This window comes from Corapipo altera, unplaced genomic scaffold (assembly GCF_003945725.1).
Source record: "Corapipo altera isolate COAL_440 unplaced genomic scaffold, ASM394572v1 61331, whole genome shotgun sequence".
Taxonomy (NCBI): Eukaryota; Metazoa; Chordata; class Aves; order Passeriformes; family Pipridae; genus Corapipo; species Corapipo altera.
In genome coordinates this window covers 882-18,333 of record NW_020885193.1, presented here as the reverse complement: position 1 = coordinate 18,333, position 17,452 = coordinate 882, and the positions used below count along the sequence as shown (strand labels likewise).

Below are 17,452 nucleotides of genomic sequence, written 5' to 3'. Positions count from 1 at the left end.
GGAACGACCCCTGGGGACCCCCCTCACCTTGGTAGAAGCCAAGCCCCAGCACCAGGACAACAAAGCCCAACATGAAGCCCCCCCCCGAACCCCTACTTAGAAGCAATTTCTTAGGTTAATTAACCACTGATTCGTTAGTCCCGGAGATGCTTTGTTCCTCTGTCAGGCACAGGCCAGCACGGGCCCTGCAGGCTGCGCTGTGTCCTGCCAGGACTCAACACATTGGTTTTATTTGCCCCAAAAAGGGAAAAAGGCCCCAAATCCCTTTGGCCGAGCACAGGAGGGGACGGATTTCTGGCAGAAAACTCCAGCAAATGGTTTTGCCCATCTTGGGAAGCACAAACCAAACCCAACTGAGGTGAGACCCCTGCAGCAGCACTTGTGTGCCATCCCCATCTAAAGCCCTCCCTGGGGCGCTCGAGGGTGGCTGGGCAGACTGGGAGCACTGGGAAGGGGCCCCGGCTTGGGGCTCAGCTCCCAGGGCAGACCCACATCACCCCCAGGAGCTCCAGGGCTCCGACAGCCGGGATGGAATATACGCGGGAGGAGCAGGGGAAGGGGATGGGACTGCTGGTGCTGTCTGGAACAGGGCTGGCAGCAGGGGGATTTCATCAGGATTTGCATCAAGAAATAGTAAAAACAGAAAAGAGAAGCAGAGCAGCAGCACTGGCACCGTAACACTGATGGGTGTCCCATAAGGACATTGCACATTCATAAGGCAGCACACGCTTGAGGTTTTATACACAGTGTTATATATATATATATATATATATATATATATATATATATATATATACACACACACACATACAAGGTTGGTGTATAAACATGTGGTGTTAGTTCTGAGATGGTTCTAGAAGGACAAAGAAACCCACAGCCCTATCGGTGGAGAGGCATGGACAGGCTGCTCACAGACCAATTTGATCAACAAAATGTCCGCTTTATTAGAAGAAAGACACTTTATATACTGCTTATTACACCCAGACACGTGATTCTTCTTCACACAGCATTGGATACATAAGGAAAACATACTTTGTTGTCCACTGCTAATTGGACCACAACAGGTGTCCGTATGAGCTGAGGGCACACGTTCACCCTCTTGAAACTCCACCTTAACCTTGGCAGGGAGCCTTCTTTGTCCTAACTTCAAAGGTTGTAGCCATATTAGCTACGCAGTTCTTTTACTGTCTGCACCCAGCCATGCCAAGGCAAGGCTCACAGAAATACAAAGGAAATTGTTCATGCACAATCTCTATTCTCTCAACAAATCCCCCGTTCAAGTTTGAACAATTTAAATTGCATTTCTGTAACATTATTTATTGTACCCATAACATATCAATAAACACAATTACATACAATAATACCACTACCATTAACAAACTTAACAACCTATTAATTTCAGGGTTTGTGCTCTTAAGTTTTGCTTAAAGGTTATTCTAAATGTAGGGTTTATTCTTGAAAGTTTTATTCAATCTAAAACACTTCTGTAAATGGAACTCCATTCAATTTAGGGTTATGTATCTTCTGTTTTTATTTAAAGGTGTTTGTGTATTTGTGATCATATATTCACACACATACATACACACATACACTTTCATTTGTACACATTCACACGGTGGCCACCATCATCCATACTTCACACAGACATACTTCTGAGTTCCATGTCACTGTGTTTTATAAACCAAGAACTATAATAATTCTTTAGTACCTTATAATGCTAAAGCTTCTTAACCAAACAGATAAACTTTCTTTTACTAATACATAGTGAATAATCTAAAGTTCATACAACACACTCCCCTTAATTCTTAACTTCTATAATTTATGTGCCTTAAAAGATATACTAAAAAGGTGTGTATAATACTGAAAAAAACTGTGCTCAAAAAACTGTGTTCTAATAATACTGAGAAAACTGTTAGCTACAACAGCTTTTGGTGGTGCTATTGTTACCTGCAGGAACAACGTCAACCTTGTTCTAAAGTACCAGCTTCTTTCCAAGGCTTCTTTCGTCGTGCAGATAGCCAGTGAACACTTGTGTGCAAAAAACAACACAGGAAACACTTTTGCAGGTTAATCGAGGGGGTTGACGCCCTTTTCTCCCCCTTTCTGCTTTGCAAAAGTGTGTTAAGAATTCTCGAATTATTAATCTCTTTACCTAATGCCCTTGTGCTAATAATAAAAAATCTATAGAAGTTCTATTTTGTAACAGAGTATGTCGTATACCACTTACATATTCTAACAATTTTGATAAAATTATAGGTTAACATGTTCAAAAATTTTGCTTTTATGTTCTCATCTAGGTCAGGATGGGTGTTAATTACATGATGTAACCGATCAATAGACTTCCCAAATGGCTCTGTTGGTCTCTGTCGTACTGTAGTAAAAGACGGAGCTGTCTTATCATCATGTACTGCTTGTATTGCTTTTCTGATTACAACTCACAGCTGTGCTACAAAAGCTGTTTCAGCTGAAAAGTACAGATTCTTTTAATAAGTATAAAGTAAAATATATGGGTGAAAAGAAGAAAGCTGGGAAAAAAAGACACGATGTACAGAAGTCAGGAGTTTCTCAAAACATGAATAACAATGAGGAAGGAAGTCTTTTGGGCCAGGGCATCTGTCAGGATTAAAATAGTACTAAACGGACTCAGAGGATAAGGAATAGAGCTCTGATTGTCAATTCACTGTTTTTCTCTTGCTGTAGTGTCAGGCTATGAGCTCCAAAAGATAAAGTAGTTATAAAACTTAACTGCTGGTGGGGAAAGAATAACATGTTAGTTATCATTTTAATGTTATAGGATGTTATCAACGTAGAAGAAAATAAATGCTATAACACAGATGTAGTATAACTTGATTTTAATCCATACTGAGTAATTATAGACTTAGCTTCTTTTAGCATCTTCCAATCTAAAGCTTCCCAGGAATTATTTTCCCTACCGTCTAGAAACACAGGGAAAGCACCAGCTTCTGAGAGCGCAAAGTCTCCATCAGAAGCAGCACTTCGTATGATGGTTTTCTAATTCTGTGCTGCATTACCGCTCACCCCCTCCCTCCTCCTCCCCCCACCCGGCAAGGCTGGAAACCCTGTACCAGAAGTTTCCACCCCGGGCATCCTAGGAGAGGGGTTTGGAGGAGGTGATGTCGGCACTGTAGACGAAGCTGGAACATTGGAGAAGTGTGGATTTTGTGGAGTGAGCTGTCTCCCTGCTACTTCGCTTTCAAGCTCTTGGAAGCGATGCAGCAGATTGTTCATTTGCAAGGATAGCAACATCTTCGTTTCTATCTCCCGAGCTCTCATCATCTCATCTCATCCAGCTCCCGTCCCTGCTGGAACGGCAGCTTTCGCCGGCTTAGCGGCGGCTTTTTTTTTTTTTTTTTTTTGAACAGCTTCTGTCGCTACGGCGGCGACTCTCGCTGGCTTCCTGCCAGGTTCGGGTGCGACGGCTCCTGATGACGTAGTTCAGGCGCCATGGTGGTTCCAGGTGACAGCGCTGCAGCGCCCCCTGGTGACGCGGAGCTCCCGCAGTGTTGTTGTTGCGGGTGACGCCTGCGCAGGAGCAGCTGCGGCTCAGCACCCAGAGCGGGCACGGGGGAGGACGGCGCTGACTGCGCAGCCGCGGTGAGGGGCGGTGCCGCTGGCGCGGCTCCAGCCGTGTCCTCCACAGCTGTTTTTGCTGCGGTCTCTACATTTTCTGCCAGCACAAGCACGGTGCTAAACGGAGTTGATCCCGTTGCTTTTAAGGTTTTTAGCGTTCATGACTTTGAAATCGCGGGCGCCAGGACCTCCCCGAAGGCAGACTGATCAGCACGGGGATGCACCGCGGTCCCGCCGTCTCCCGACAGCGATGCTGTGGAATATTGGTGCAAAAAAAAATAACTCAGGAGCAGTTAATTAGGGGTGAGATAAGGAAAGGGTTTAATTGTGCCAAGGCAATAGATGTTACAAGACGTGTGCACCCCTGGGCCGGAGATGTTGCATTTTATAATACCATCTGTCCAATCCCAAGTGTGTCCACCCTGTAGCCTTTGCTCTGGACCGCCCTGGGTCCACCCCCTGAGAATTGAGTCTGGGGGCTTTGGGGGACCACCTCTTCATCATCTTCACCATCTTCAGAGCACAAAGGGTACATAGTCACCTAGTTCTTGACTCTGTTTTGTTACTCAGGCCCTGATACGGCTGTTCTCTAAACAGCATAGGCCTTGCCTTGACAAGAGACTAAACATTGCCACTGAATTCAGGGGTAGATTTGATATGGGGAGCATAGAATGGGGTAAGAGGGTTAAGGAATGTGTAAACTACTTGTACTACAGGGAAAGGGAGTGAGGGCTGCTGCTTTTAAAATCTACTTCTACTACTTATAAAACTTCCAAAAATTAGAAAAATAAAAACTAATAGGGGCTTAAGGCATTAGTTCTACCTGAACATTTATGAGTTCCCACCGCTCAGTGCTAAATTCTTGCAGCGATTTAACTGCCAGATGCCAAATCATAGGATATTTTTTAGCGACTTTTGATCCCTTAGAAATTTCTTCCCATAACTGTTCCTTTATAGTCCCGTGTGGACACCTCAAAGGCAGCTTGAGCTGTGGGGATTAGTTTCTTTGCTCTAGTCCATACTAGTAACCCTTTAAGGGCTTTTTCATCATAATTAGAATCTCTCTCAGAGAGAATTAAATGGAGGAGCTTTTCCACCGCCTCTTCTTCTTTTGAAAGAGCGGACCCCATAATCCCCCCTCAGCTGCTCACCTGGCCAGGGCAGGATTTAGCTGTACTGCACGCAACTTTAAATTCTTGGCGCTGGGGGCAACGCTGCACCTTCGACTGCTTCCCTCAGCTCCTTCCATTCACCTTCCATTCATCCCACAGAATGACGAATCAGGAGTCCCTGTTTTTTCGGGCACCAGATATCGGTGGGAGAGGCACGGACAGGCTGCTCACAGACCAATTTGATCAACAAAATGTCCGCTTTATTAGAAGAAAGACACACTTTATATACTGCTTATTACACCCAGACGCATGATTCTTCTTCACACAGCGTTGGATACATAAGGAAAACATACTTTATTGTCCACTGCTAATTGGACCACAAGAGGTGTCCATATGAGCTGAGGGCACACGTTCATCCTCTTGAAACTCCACCTTAACCTTGGCAGGGAGCCTTCTTTATCCTAACTTCAAAGGTTGTAGCCATATTAGCTACGCAGTTCTTTTACTGTCTGCACCCAGCCATGCCAAGGCAAGGCTCACAGAAATGCAAAGGAAATTGTTCACGCACAATCTCTATTCTCCCAACACAGCCCCAGTCCAAGCAGGGGCAGCACATCAGCTGCCCCATCATCTCCCCCTCCTGCAGGTTCATCTCCTTGAGACCAGGCACTGAGGTGACCCCAAGACCTGTCACTGAGGTATTCATGAGACAAAGGCACTGAGGTGAGGCTGAGAATAAGTGCGAGGCAGAGGTACTGCTGAGGAAGGAAAGCCCCGTGGTGGGGAAGAGGCCAAGCTGTGAGTGCCCAGCCCCGAGAAGGTGCTGTCTCCGTCCCCTGTGTGCCAGGTGAGCTGGGGCTTTGCTACAGAGCTGCGGGCACTGATTTGAGCAACTCCAAGTGCTGAGATGGTGGGCACCCAGGAACACAAACTGTGCCTGGCCACGGAGCCTGCAAGGAGGAGCAGAGAGAGCCCTGGCAGTGTGGGGGACCAGGTTGTCCCTGTGCCTTCCCCTGCAGGCCCTGGCTGTCCCTGCTGGGCCCTGTCCATCCCCATCAGTCCCTGCCTGTCCCCCCCGGGCTGAGCTCCCCCCAGGAAGTGCCGTGGAGCTGAAACTGCTGCCATCCCCCCCTGCAGCCACTGCCCCAGCCAAGGGAGCAACAAAGGCAGGGCCAGGAGCAGAGGCAGCAGCAGGGGAACCCCGGGGGGACCGGGAAGCTCTTGTGTGGGGCAGGAAAGAGGCACTGGGCATGAGGCCGGGGCTGTGCTGAGCAGACCCAGCCCTCACATCCCCCCAGCCAACGCCGGCTGCCCGGGGGGCTTGGGAGGGACCCCCAGCCCGTGTGCCCCACACTGAGCTGGCAGAGAGAGAGCCAAGGGATAGGGCCACGGGTGAGGGACAGCCAGGGACACAGCCAGGGACACAGGTGAGAGACAGCCAGGGACATACCCAGGGACACAGGTGAGGGACAACCAGGGACACAGCCAGGGACAGAGGTGAGGGCACGTATCATAGGTTTGAAAAGAGATGTTGGATTTTTTTCTCAATGTCCCCCCAGCCTCATCTGTTTCTTCTGGGATGGAGGGGGGACAGAGCGAAGCTGCTTGTGCTGGGCAGTGCAGGAGCAGGGGGGGAGGACGAGCTCTTTCGGGAAACGCAGTTGCTGGGGGACGGCTGGGAGTCGGTGGTTTGGGGGTTTTGGGTTTGGTCCGTGGACTGGACAGAGCAGGGAGCCCGGTTTGGGCTGCCTCCTTTTCTTTTCCTGAGAGGAAATTCTTTTCCCCACGGGACACCTCGCGGAGAACAACTGAGTGAGAGAGACCGACCCATCTCAGAGCGAGGTATTCTGCATTCAGACTGCCCTGTAGGAGGCCGGGGATTGAGAACAATTGAAAGTGTATACAGTCGTGTATAAGCTGTGAAGGTCATGTCTGACCACAAAGGACAAAAGGAGAAAAACAGGATACAGGGTTGGGTAGTGAAAACAGGAACTTGTAGCCGCAGAGCATAAATGACGCCAATATAGGTAACCAATGAGGAGAACCCCTTGTTCGCATGTCCTGCGCGTGGACAAGGTGATGTAGCCAATAAGCTTATGCGTGAATGCGTGTACGGAAGTAAGACAAGCATAAATGTAATCATAGAAGCTGCAATAAACGGAGTTATGCAAGCTCAATAAAAGGAGTTCTGCTTTACCTACATCGTGTCGGTGTTCTTGCTCCCCTCCACCTGGCCGCTACATCGTGGTGACCCCGACGTGATACTGCACGGACGCTGCGGACGAGAGAAGGTGGAGTCATCCCGGCTGCTTAGAAGCAGGCTGCTCGAGAAGCAGGATCCTTGTTGTGGCCACGGCTGACCGGTGAGTCAGGCAGACTGCGGTCTGGACGGGATGGGTGCCGCTGTATCAGCGATAGAACGAGCAACAGTCGACGAGTTGCTCAGTGTAGCGAGAAAGACTGGGCACACGCTCCCTCGAGCTGAGCTCGTGGACTTTTTGTATTGGTGTCGGAGACGCGGTCTCTTGACTTCTTCTGATCAATTGTTTGATATCGAACATTGGGAAAAAATTGGGTCTGAGTTATGGCAAAGTGTGCAGAACGGCCAGAAGGGGAGCAAGCAGATGGCGCAGATCTTCCGTATAGTTCGGGAGATGATTCAACAAGTCCATGCTGATGCTGAAATCGCCACTGCTTTGCAAAAAGCCCTCGATTGTTCTACACAGCCGAAAGAAAAGGAAAAGGACGAGGAGGGAAAGGACAGTTGTTCGACGTTGATAGACTGGGAGGCAAAACCTGATCTTCCCCCAGCGTACCCCCCAATAGCAGCGCCTATGTTCCGGGGAGAGTTTGAGGATCTCATTCCCCCTTGGAATCCCAACGAGACATCTGCTGGGGCGGCTACTGCGCCTTCTGCGCCCCCTCCCCCGGAGGCTATGGAGGTTGATCCAGCTACAATACCGTTACCGGAGGAGGCAAAGGCGTCCCCCCAGAATCCTCTTGTCGACGAACTGCGGTTGCAACGAGAGCAGATGGCTAAGTTGCTGGGGGCAATGCAAGAAATAGACTCTAAAGGGGGGAAGGGTAAACTGCGGGAGTTATATGAGAAAGCAGCCAAAGCAGTACAACAAGGGATACAGAACATAGAGGAGCAGCTTAATAAGCAGGAGGTGGCTGCATGGGGAGGCAGAGAGGGAATCAAACAAGCCATTTTGCAGCGTCAATTGACGATAGAGGAAGGGCAGCAGTTGATACGGCGGCTTCTAGGGGCACCAGAGGGGCTTACTACGGGAGAGAAAGAACAACTGCGAAGGGCATTAGACGGAGGTAGAGAAGAAAGAGATGTCCGTAGGAAACTGCCTTTTGATAGACGTGGGCCAGATCCTTTTGATAGGCGTGGGACAGCTGGAGTACAGGGGCCTCCGCGAGATGATTCCTTTGATCCGACCAGGCGCTGGAGGGGTATATTAAGTCAGGCAGATTTACAGGGGACAGTAGTCTTTGAACCCATCATTGCGGCTCCAGTACGCGTCCAACCCAATGGTCGTAAGGAGTGGGTTCCCTTAGATTGGGCAATGATTTCAAAGTTACAGCAAAACATTCTGACCTATGGACCCAATAATTCCGCTGTAAGGCGACAATTGAGTGCCTATTTAAAATATCAAGAGCTTACTCCTGCCGACATAAGGTTAATCATGGAAATTTTGCTTGGTGCCACCGCTTATACGTTTTTTTTAGTGAAGTGGCAAGAGCACGTGGAGGCATATCAGCTGCAGAACCTTCAGTTACACGATGATGACCCCCTAAAAGTAGCTACGCTAGACATGATGATGGGGTCTGGTCAGTTTAGAGATCCGCAACGCCAGGCAGCTTTGCACCCTAGGATTTTAGGACAAGCTAAGGCTGCTGCGTTAGAAGCTTTTCACGCCCTGCCGCAGATAGGGAAACCGAAACCCCCCTATCTGCAGATACGGCAGGGAGAAAACGAATCCTTTTTAGGATTTGTTGACAGAATCCGTGAGGCAATTGATGTTGCACCCGATATAGATGCAACCATTAAAACAACATTACTTAAGGAAGTTGCATCCCAAAATGCGAATCGCACTTGTAAACGTTTGTTGCAGTCGCTTCCACAGGGTTCCACCTTAGTACAGATGATCGATCGCTGTTCGCGCGCACCTTGGGAGGAAGAAAAACAGCGCGCTAACATACATGCAGTCGCTCTTGCCGCCGCGTTAAAACAAAGCGGGCTTGGGGCCGGTGATAGGGGCCCCGGAGGATGCTTTACTTGTGGTCAGTTGGGACATCTTAAGCGTGACTGCCCAAAAAAGGGAAAGCAAAAAACAGGAAAGGAGAAAGGAACAGAAGGGAGTATTGTTTGTCGTCGATGTGATAAGTTGGGACACAAAGCTACAGAATGTAGGTCCCGCTTTAAGAGAGATGGAACCCCTTTGCCGGTAAACTCCCAGCGCCGCGGGTTGGGCGTGGCTGCAAAGTACCCAACAATTCGACCTCTGGTAGCAGCCATGGGCCAATCCACTCCGGTGACAGACCCGCTGACTGCCTCCATGAACCCACTGCAACCACTGCAGGAGGAGCGGGAATCGATCTGGCCCTGGCAAGAACAGTAACTGTATCTGATTCTTCTGTAACATTGCTTGATTCTACTATGTCAGGATCGTTGGGAAATGGGTTAAGTGCATTACTCTTGGGTCGCTCCTCAGCAAGCAGACAGGGAATATTCGTACTCCCCAATGTAGTCGAAACTGATTATACCGGTCCCATTAAAATTATGGTCCAAGTGTTTGCACCCCCTGTCACTCTCCATCAAGGAAGCAAAATTGCTCAATTGATCCCTTTTAAAGTTCAAGTGCCAGGGGACCAAGGGCTTAGCAGTACCAGTAAGACAGCCAAGCCCACGGTTTTCTTTACCACCGTGCTTACTGAGGAACGACCGACACGTTCTGTCAGTATTAGCCTACGGGAAGAACCTCTTTACCCTGCACCTGTCAAGATGATGCTTGATACTGGAGCTGATGTTACTGTTATACCCTTTAACTGTTGGCCATCGCACTGGCCGCTAAAACCTGTAGCTATCACAGTTAGTGGGGTTGGAGGAGATTCGAGGTCTATGCAAAGTCAAGAGTTCGTCTGTTTTAAAGATGAGGTAGAAGGCCGAAAAGCTTGGGTAAAACCTTATGTTATGCATACCCCTCTTTGGATCCTGGGTAGAGATGCTATGAGTCAATGGAACATAACGCTGAGTACTCAAAATTTACGGTAGTGGCCATTGAGGAGCAGAGGCCACCCATATTAAAAATTCAATGGATATCTGACAATCCTGTATGGGTGCCTCAATGGCCTTTGTCAGGCGAAAAGTTGCAGGCCATAGAAGCTCTGGTTGCAGAACAATTAGAGCTGGGACATATTAAGCCCTCTGTCAGTGAATGGAATACTCCTATTTTTACCATCAAGAAAAAATCTGGGAAGTGGCGTTTAATACATGACCTCAGGGCTGTTAATACCATAATGAAGCCCATGGGAGCTTTACAACCTGGCCTCCCTTCCCCAGCTGTGTTGCCACAACATTGGCAGCTGTTAATTATAGATTTGAAAGATTGTTTTTTCTCTATTCCACTGCACCCCGAAGATTCTGAAAGGTTTGCATTTACAGTCCCTCAGAAAAATGCTGGGAGACCTTCAAAACGATATGAATGGGTTGTCTTGCCACAAGGAATGCGAAATAGTCCTACGATTTGCCAATGGTATGTAGATTTAGCCTTAGATGCCTGGGTAAAAGAACACTCTGAATACATTACATATCATTATATGGACGATATTTTAATCGCATCTCCTACTGCCATACTGGCAGACGCTGAGAAGGATTTAATTTTTAGACTACAACAATTTGGACTCACTGTTGCCCCCGAAAAGGTTCAACGACGACCCCCATGGCAATACTTAGGAATGCTTGTGACCGAAACGCGAGTTCGACCAGGAAAATTGCAGTTACAACGTTCAGTTTCTACTATAAATGATGTTCAAAAGCTAGTTGGAGATATACAATGGATTAGGACATGGTGTGGTATTACAAATGAAGACTTAGCTCCTCTTTTTTCTTTACTGAGTGGTTCCCAAGAACCATGGGAACCTAAAACATTGACCCCAGAAGCGCAGCAGGCGCTCACAATCATCGAGCAAAAACTAGACCAACAACAAGTTTATCGCTATAACCCCTCTTATCCTATCTGTATTATCATTTATGGTTCCTTTTCTAGCAGGTCAGCTCTCATTGCTCAAATTCAAGAAAAGAGTCTAACCATTTTGGAATGGGTGTTTCCCTCTTTTTTGCCCCCTACTACCATACTGATTCCCCAAGACTATGTGGGCTTGTTACTATTAAAAGCTAAAGAGAGAGTGCGTCTCGTCTTTGGCAAAGACCCTGATTCCTTTATTGTCCCCTGGAAAACCACACAATTAGTATCTGAATGGTCACAACAAAGCTACTCTTTTGCCTTAGCTGCAGCTGGTATCCCGCTAAGTACTAATTACCCTGCCCATCCTTTATTTAAGACCACGTCTGTTATCGCACGAGGCCCATTAGTTGTTTCAAAACCTATTCCCCATGCTCTTACCGTCTTTACGGATGCAAGCGGTCGCTCGCACAAATTTGGGTATGCTTGGAAATTGAATGGAAAATGGAATAGTAAAGTATGGGAAGATAAAGATGTTCATTCTGTACAGGTTCTTGAGCTAAAAGCTGTGGTCTACGCCTTATGCGATCATCCCAAACAAGCCCTCAATATTATTTCTGATTCAGTGTATGTTGTAGGATTGGTTAATCGCATAGATTATGCTAAGCTTGGGAAAATCAGTAACCCTTTGATTGCTATGTTACTTGTTTCTTTACACGGGTTAATTCTGGAAAGAGCCGATCCCCTCTGGTGTACCCACATGCGCAGTCATACGACACTCCCTGGCATCTTTGCAGAAGGCAACGCTGCCATAGATGCAACTGTAGCCACTGGACTAGTCCTCCGCGGTTTTTCGGCTGCCCAGCAGGCGCATGCGTTTTATCACCAGTCTGCCCGAGGTCTGCAAATGGAATTTGGCATCCCTCGGGCCCAAGCGCGTGCCATTGTTGCTGCCTGCCCGGACTGCGCTCGTATTCTGCCCCTACAGACCGGGGGGGGTGAACCCTCGTGGATTAGGAGCTTGAGGTGTCTGGCAAACTGACATCACTGAATTTGCTCCTTTTGGACGCTTCCGATACATTCATGTGTCAGTGGACACGTTTAGTCATGCTGTTTGGGCTACGGTCGCTACGACTACTGCCTTTCGCGCTGTGAAATACCACTGGTTACAAGCTTTTGCAGCCCTTGGACTCCCCAATACCATTAAAACCGACAATGGTCCCAGCTATACAGGCAGATGGGCCGCCTCGTTTCTGCAGCTTTGGGGAGTCAAGCACATCACTGGTGTACCCTATAATAGCACGGGTCAGAGTATCGTAGAACGTAGACACCAGGACATTAAGCGTTTACTCCGTGTTTTGAAAAAAGAGGGGGAGCTGCTGCTCTCTCCACAGGATAGACTGATGAAAGCCTGCTACGTACTGAATTGGAAAAATCCAGTGCAGCTGCACGACAACCGTTACGTGATACCCACGGACATTCATTTTTCTAGAGAAAATCCAGTACTGCACGTCCCTGTACAAACGTGGGACCCTCGGAGCCAACAATGGGGATCTGTACCCGAAACATTACTAACCTGGGGTCGGGGTTATGCTTGTGTATCCACAGGACAAGAACAGCCTCGGTGGATACCGGCTCGGTGGGTAAAGCCCTGGCTCTCCAAAGTGGATGCAGCAGCAGCCAAGAATAACGATACAGGAAGCAATCCGACAGCTTGACGAAACATCACGACAGCGAATACAGCAAAAGGTTGCCTTAGTACAGCAAAGACTACTGGGTTCGGCGGTGGTAAAGGAGGCCATTGGATGGTATTACCACCAAGAACCGTCATTGCATAATTGTTTGTGTATCCTTGATTTATTGTCAGTCACTGTTCGCAAAGGGTGGGACGAACAGCCTTGTCTTGTATGCCAAAGTGAGCTCTGTTTTTCCTGGGTTGCTCTAAGGTGTGGGGGTTGTAATCACAAGATTTGGTGGAATCAGAAATTAATCACTAGGAAATGGTGTCCAAGGTGTGAACATAAATATCAAGCTAAAACGTGGGAGCAAGGGCTTTCCCAAATTCAATGGCGGCAATTACACTTCGAATCGCTAGAGCAGAAAATATTAGCATATTGTAGGTGGACGTTGGAGCTCGAAATACACCGCCTAGAAAGTCAAGAGAAAACACACATACTTCAAGCGCGGTGCAGTCGAAAAGTACCCCTTAGATTTTTTACATCAGTAGGGCCCTTTAAAGGAAGCCCTGATAAAGCATTGGCAGAAGCAGTTCAACAGTTTGTTAGACATGAAGGGTATTATAGCACTGTTCGTGTTGCTCGCTTCTGGCACCACCTCTTGGCTGACGAAAATTGACCAGAGGCAAAACATGTGGATTACATGGGCTAACCAGACTAATTTAACATCTTTCTGCCTATCTTTAGCCACACCTTCTGACCCGTTTCGTACTTGTCTCTTGGGTGTCCCTTTTCAGTCATACACCGACCTTTTAGTCATGCGAGGATGGATAAGTCCCGAGGTTCCCATGCCCCACAATGAAAGTCAATTCATAATTCAACATTGCCATTATGCAGCAAGCCTTAGCAACAATAAAAGCACTTGGGGTAATAAGACGTGGTGTCAGATACAAATTAAATTAAAGAGTGAAAATGGTTTAGCCTTATACCAATGGGGGCTTGCACTGTGGACACGTAAAATAGTGATGAATCTAAATCGTGCTGGGTTAGAACCACAAGAGTTAGAACTGTTGGGCTCCAAGCCAGGAAATTATTGTGTTGTCTTCGGGGACCTTTACGATAACCCGGAGCACAAGCACCCGCTCAATAACAGTGTGATAGTAACCCCCTCTAATGTTGAGATCTACAATTACAAAATAGGAAGCCCCTATTGTATAAACGGAATAGACTTTGTCTTTGAGCTTAACAAATCCCCACGTCGTTTACCCCCTGCTACGTTCCTAGTCTGTGGGGACAGGGCCTGGAACGGCATTCCTGCTAACCCATGGGGAGGCCCCTGTTGGTTAGGCAAATTGACCTTGTTTTCCCCACAACTAAGAGACTTACAAAACGTTACCCGTTCACCCAAAAGACAAAAAAGGAGTATAACCATAATGGATCAAAACTGCAACTCTCACTTACTTTTGTGGAATTCCCCCATCCAAATCTTGGCTTCTATCTTTGCCCCTCATGTTTCTGCAGCCCATGCGTTGAGGCAGATAACACGGTTAGCATGTTGGGCTGGGAAGCAACTCAATATCACTTCTGACATTATAGGGCAGCTTACTCTCGATGTTGATTCTGTGAGGCATGCAGTATTACAAAATCGAGCGGCTATCGACTTTTTGCTTTTAGCACATGGACATGGGTGTGAAGAATTTGAAGGCATGTGCTGTTTTAACCTATCTGACCATTCTGAATCAATCCACAAGAAATTACAAAAGTTACAAGATGGCATGCACGATTTGCTAATCAACAGCAACCCTTTTGATGGCTGGCTATGCTCTTGGGGAATAGGAAACTGGCTGCGCAATATAATAATAGCTTTAGCCGGTCCTTTTATCATAATAGTACTCTGCCTTTGCTGTGGGCCTTGCTTATTACAATGCCTGTTGTCACAAATACATAAGGTGATGGACACGCTATTTGAAAAAAGAGGGGGAGATGTAGGAGGCCGGGGATTGAGAACAATTGAAAGTGTATACAGTCGTGTATAAGCTGTGAAGGTCATGTCTGACCACAAAGGACAAAAGGAGAAAAACAGGATACAGGGTTGGGTAGTGAAAACAGGAACTTGTAGCCGCAGAGCATAAATGACGCCAATATAGGTAACCAATGAGGAGAACCCCTTGTTCGCATGTCCTGCGCGTGGACAAGGTGATGTAGCCAATAAGCTTATGCGTGAATGCGTGTACGGAAGTAAGACAAGCATAAATGTAATCATAGAAGCTGCAATAAACGGAGTTATGCAAGCTCAATAAAAGGAGTTCTGCTTTACCTACATCGTGTCGGTGTTCTTGCTCCCCTCCACCTGGCCGCTACACTGCCCGTGGGAAAAAGCACTTTTTTTTTCAGTGCAAGCAGCTGTTGAACTGCCAGGACAGTCCTGCCTTCCAGTCCCCCCTCCCCGGGTTGCTGTGGGTTTCTCCCCCCCAAACCTGGAGAACTGGGACTTTGTTTTGTTTCTTCTGAAGGTTTTTGATTGCACCATTTGTTGTTCATTCAGGTTTTGTTAATAAAAAGCTGTTTCTTTTCCTTTTCCACACTTCCACCTGCAGTTTCTTAATTTCTAAATTGTAATCTTGTTAAACTAAGACAGCACAACCAGGGACATGGGCAGGGACACAGGTGAGGGCACAGCCAGTGGCAGCAGAGCTGTCCAGGGCCAGGGGCAGCCGGGGGTGTTGGTACCAGCCACTGCTGGGGCCGAGCAGAGCACGAGGCCTCTTCCAGACCCCTGGAGCAGCCTCACACTTGCCAGCCCTGCCCTCATGGGGTGACACTGCACTCACAGGGGTGGCCACCACAGGGGTGGGCCTGCACTCACACAGAAACCTTCTGTGGGTCCTTTTGTCTGTATCTCCATTTGCCAATCCATCCTGGGCACTCGAGGAACCCTCTGCAATCCCATCCCTGAGGCAGAATTCCCTCTCCTCCCCCTGACTGACTGATGTCACAGGTGCCATCTCTCTGCTCGTGAGGAGCTGGATCTTGCACCCAAGGCATCAAATCCTCTTGCCAAAGCCTCTTTCAGTCCAGCCTCGGGTGCAGTGTCATCCCCCCTGTCAGGGCAGATTTCAGAGTCCCTGAGGAGAGGGCACAGCTGGGACCCCCGGGCTCAGGAGGGCGATGCCAGCTCAGTCCTGCCCTGTCCCTGCTCCCCAGGGATGCTGCTGCAGCACCTGGGGAGACAAACAGGGGCTCAGGACCCGGGGAGACAAACAAGAGCTCAGGACCCGAGGAGACAAACGGGAGCTCAGGACCCAGGGAGACAAACAGGAGCTCAGGACCTGGGGAGACAAATGGGGGCTCAGGACCCAGGGAGACAAACGAGAGCTCAGGACCCGAGGAGACAAACAAGAGTTCAGGACCCGGCCCCCGCCCCGGCCCCCTCTGGCCTTTCAGTTCCCTGTGGTGACACACGGGTGCCGTTGCCCAGAAGCTGCTGGCCCAGGGCAGCTGCAGAATGGCAGTCTGTGTCCCCATGGATATTCCTCCCCTTGCATTCACTCAGGTGCCCACAGGGAACCAGGAGAATGTGGAGACCAACAGCCAGGTGTCATCCCAGTGTGAGTCACTGGGAACGTGGGTCACCAGCTCTGTTCCCAATATGGATCCTCCGATGGGTGATGCAGTTGGAGCAGCAGATGAAGTTCTTCCTGCAGTTGGCGCACTCGTAGGGCTTCCCTTACAGGTGTGTCCATTGGTGTGTGGTCAAGGCCCACCTCTGCCTGAAGCTCTTCCCACACTTGTCACACTTGTAGGGCCTCTCCCCGCTGTGGATGCACCGGTGGGCAATGAGGTGGGAGCTGCGGGTGAAGCTCTTCCCGCAGTCGGTACAGTAGAAGGGCCTCTCCCTTGTGTGTGTTTGTTCATGGAGGAGGAGATGTGAGCTGGTCAGAAACGTCTTCCCACACCTGAGACACTCGTAGGGCCGTTCCCCACTGTGGATCTTCTGGTGGTGGATCAGGTTGGGTCTGAGGCTGAAGCTCTTCCCACAATCAGGGCATTTATAGGGCCGTTCCTTCGTGTGCAGGCGCTGGTGGGTGATGAGGTTGGACTGGTCACTGAAGCTCTTCCCACATTTCCCACACGTGTGGGGCTGTTCCCCCATGTGGATTATCCATGTGGCGGATCAGGTGGAAGTTCCGGCCGAAGCTCTTCCCACATTTCTGACACTTGTAGGGCTTCTCCCTTGTGTGCAGGTGCTGGTGGGCAATGAGGCAGGAGTTCCAACTGAAGCTCTTCCCACATTCCAAGCACTTGTAGGGCTGTTCCTCAGTGTGCAGGGATTGGTGGGTGCAAAGCTTGGAGCTCTGGTTGAAACTCTTCTTGCATTCCAAGTGCATATGGAGCCCCTACTCAGTGTGAACCCGTTGGTGGAAGAAGACGGTGGAGATCTGACCAAAGCTCTTCCAACATTCCAAGCAACTGTAGGGCTTCTCTCTGGGGTGAAACTGAATGTGGACCATCAGGTCAGGGCTCTGGATGAAGGTCCAGCCGCCTTCCTGGCACAGGCTGGGTCTTTCCTCCTCAGAGCACCCTGGGCTGACTTTGCAGCCCCTCCTCCTGGGGGACCTTCGTGGCTTTCACTCCCCACTGCCTTCCTGCACCGTGGAACCCTTCAAAACGGTCTCTCCCACCAGGCTATGCCGGGGGGATTTGTCCTCCGTGCTCTCCGTCCTCAGCTCGGGGCCTGGGGCAGGAAGGAAGGACAGGGAGGGGATTTGCCTCTGGCCCAGAGGGAAGGCCAAGGACATCCCCCCAACTCCGGCCCTGGCAGGACAACGGCGGCAGCGGGGTTGTCCTGCAGCCGGGGGCCATGCTCAGCTGGGAGATA

The 17,452-nt window shown here is 49.0% G+C and overlaps 1 protein-coding gene and 1 pseudogene across 3 annotated transcripts; one reads left to right on the top strand and one right to left on the bottom strand.

Moving 5' to 3' along the window:
* The first annotated feature begins 6,572 nt into the window (after positions 1–6,572).
* LOC113940150 (syncytin-A-like) lies at positions 6,573–14,882 on the top strand. Of its 3 annotated transcripts, XM_027631247.1 has the most exons (3): positions 6,573–7,066; positions 8,155–8,165; positions 12,506–14,882. In XM_027631247.1, the coding sequence occupies exon 3, from the start codon at positions 13,185–13,187 to the stop codon at positions 14,607–14,609; it is 1,425 nt and encodes a 474-aa protein (XP_027487048.1). In that variant the 5' UTR covers positions 6,573–7,066; positions 8,155–8,165; positions 12,506–13,184; the 3' UTR covers positions 14,610–14,882. The 3 variants fall into 3 exon arrangements, with proteins under 3 accessions (XP_027487048.1, XP_027487050.1, XP_027487049.1); XM_027631249.1 differs by lacking the exon at positions 8,155–8,165 and having other exon boundaries at positions 6,573–7,787; positions 12,930–14,106; XM_027631248.1 differs by having other exon boundaries at positions 6,573–8,165; positions 12,506–14,106.
* Positions 14,883–15,196: 314 nt separating this feature from the next.
* LOC113940151 lies at positions 15,197–17,210 on the bottom strand (annotated as a pseudogene).
* Positions 17,211–17,452: the final 242 nt, after the last annotated feature.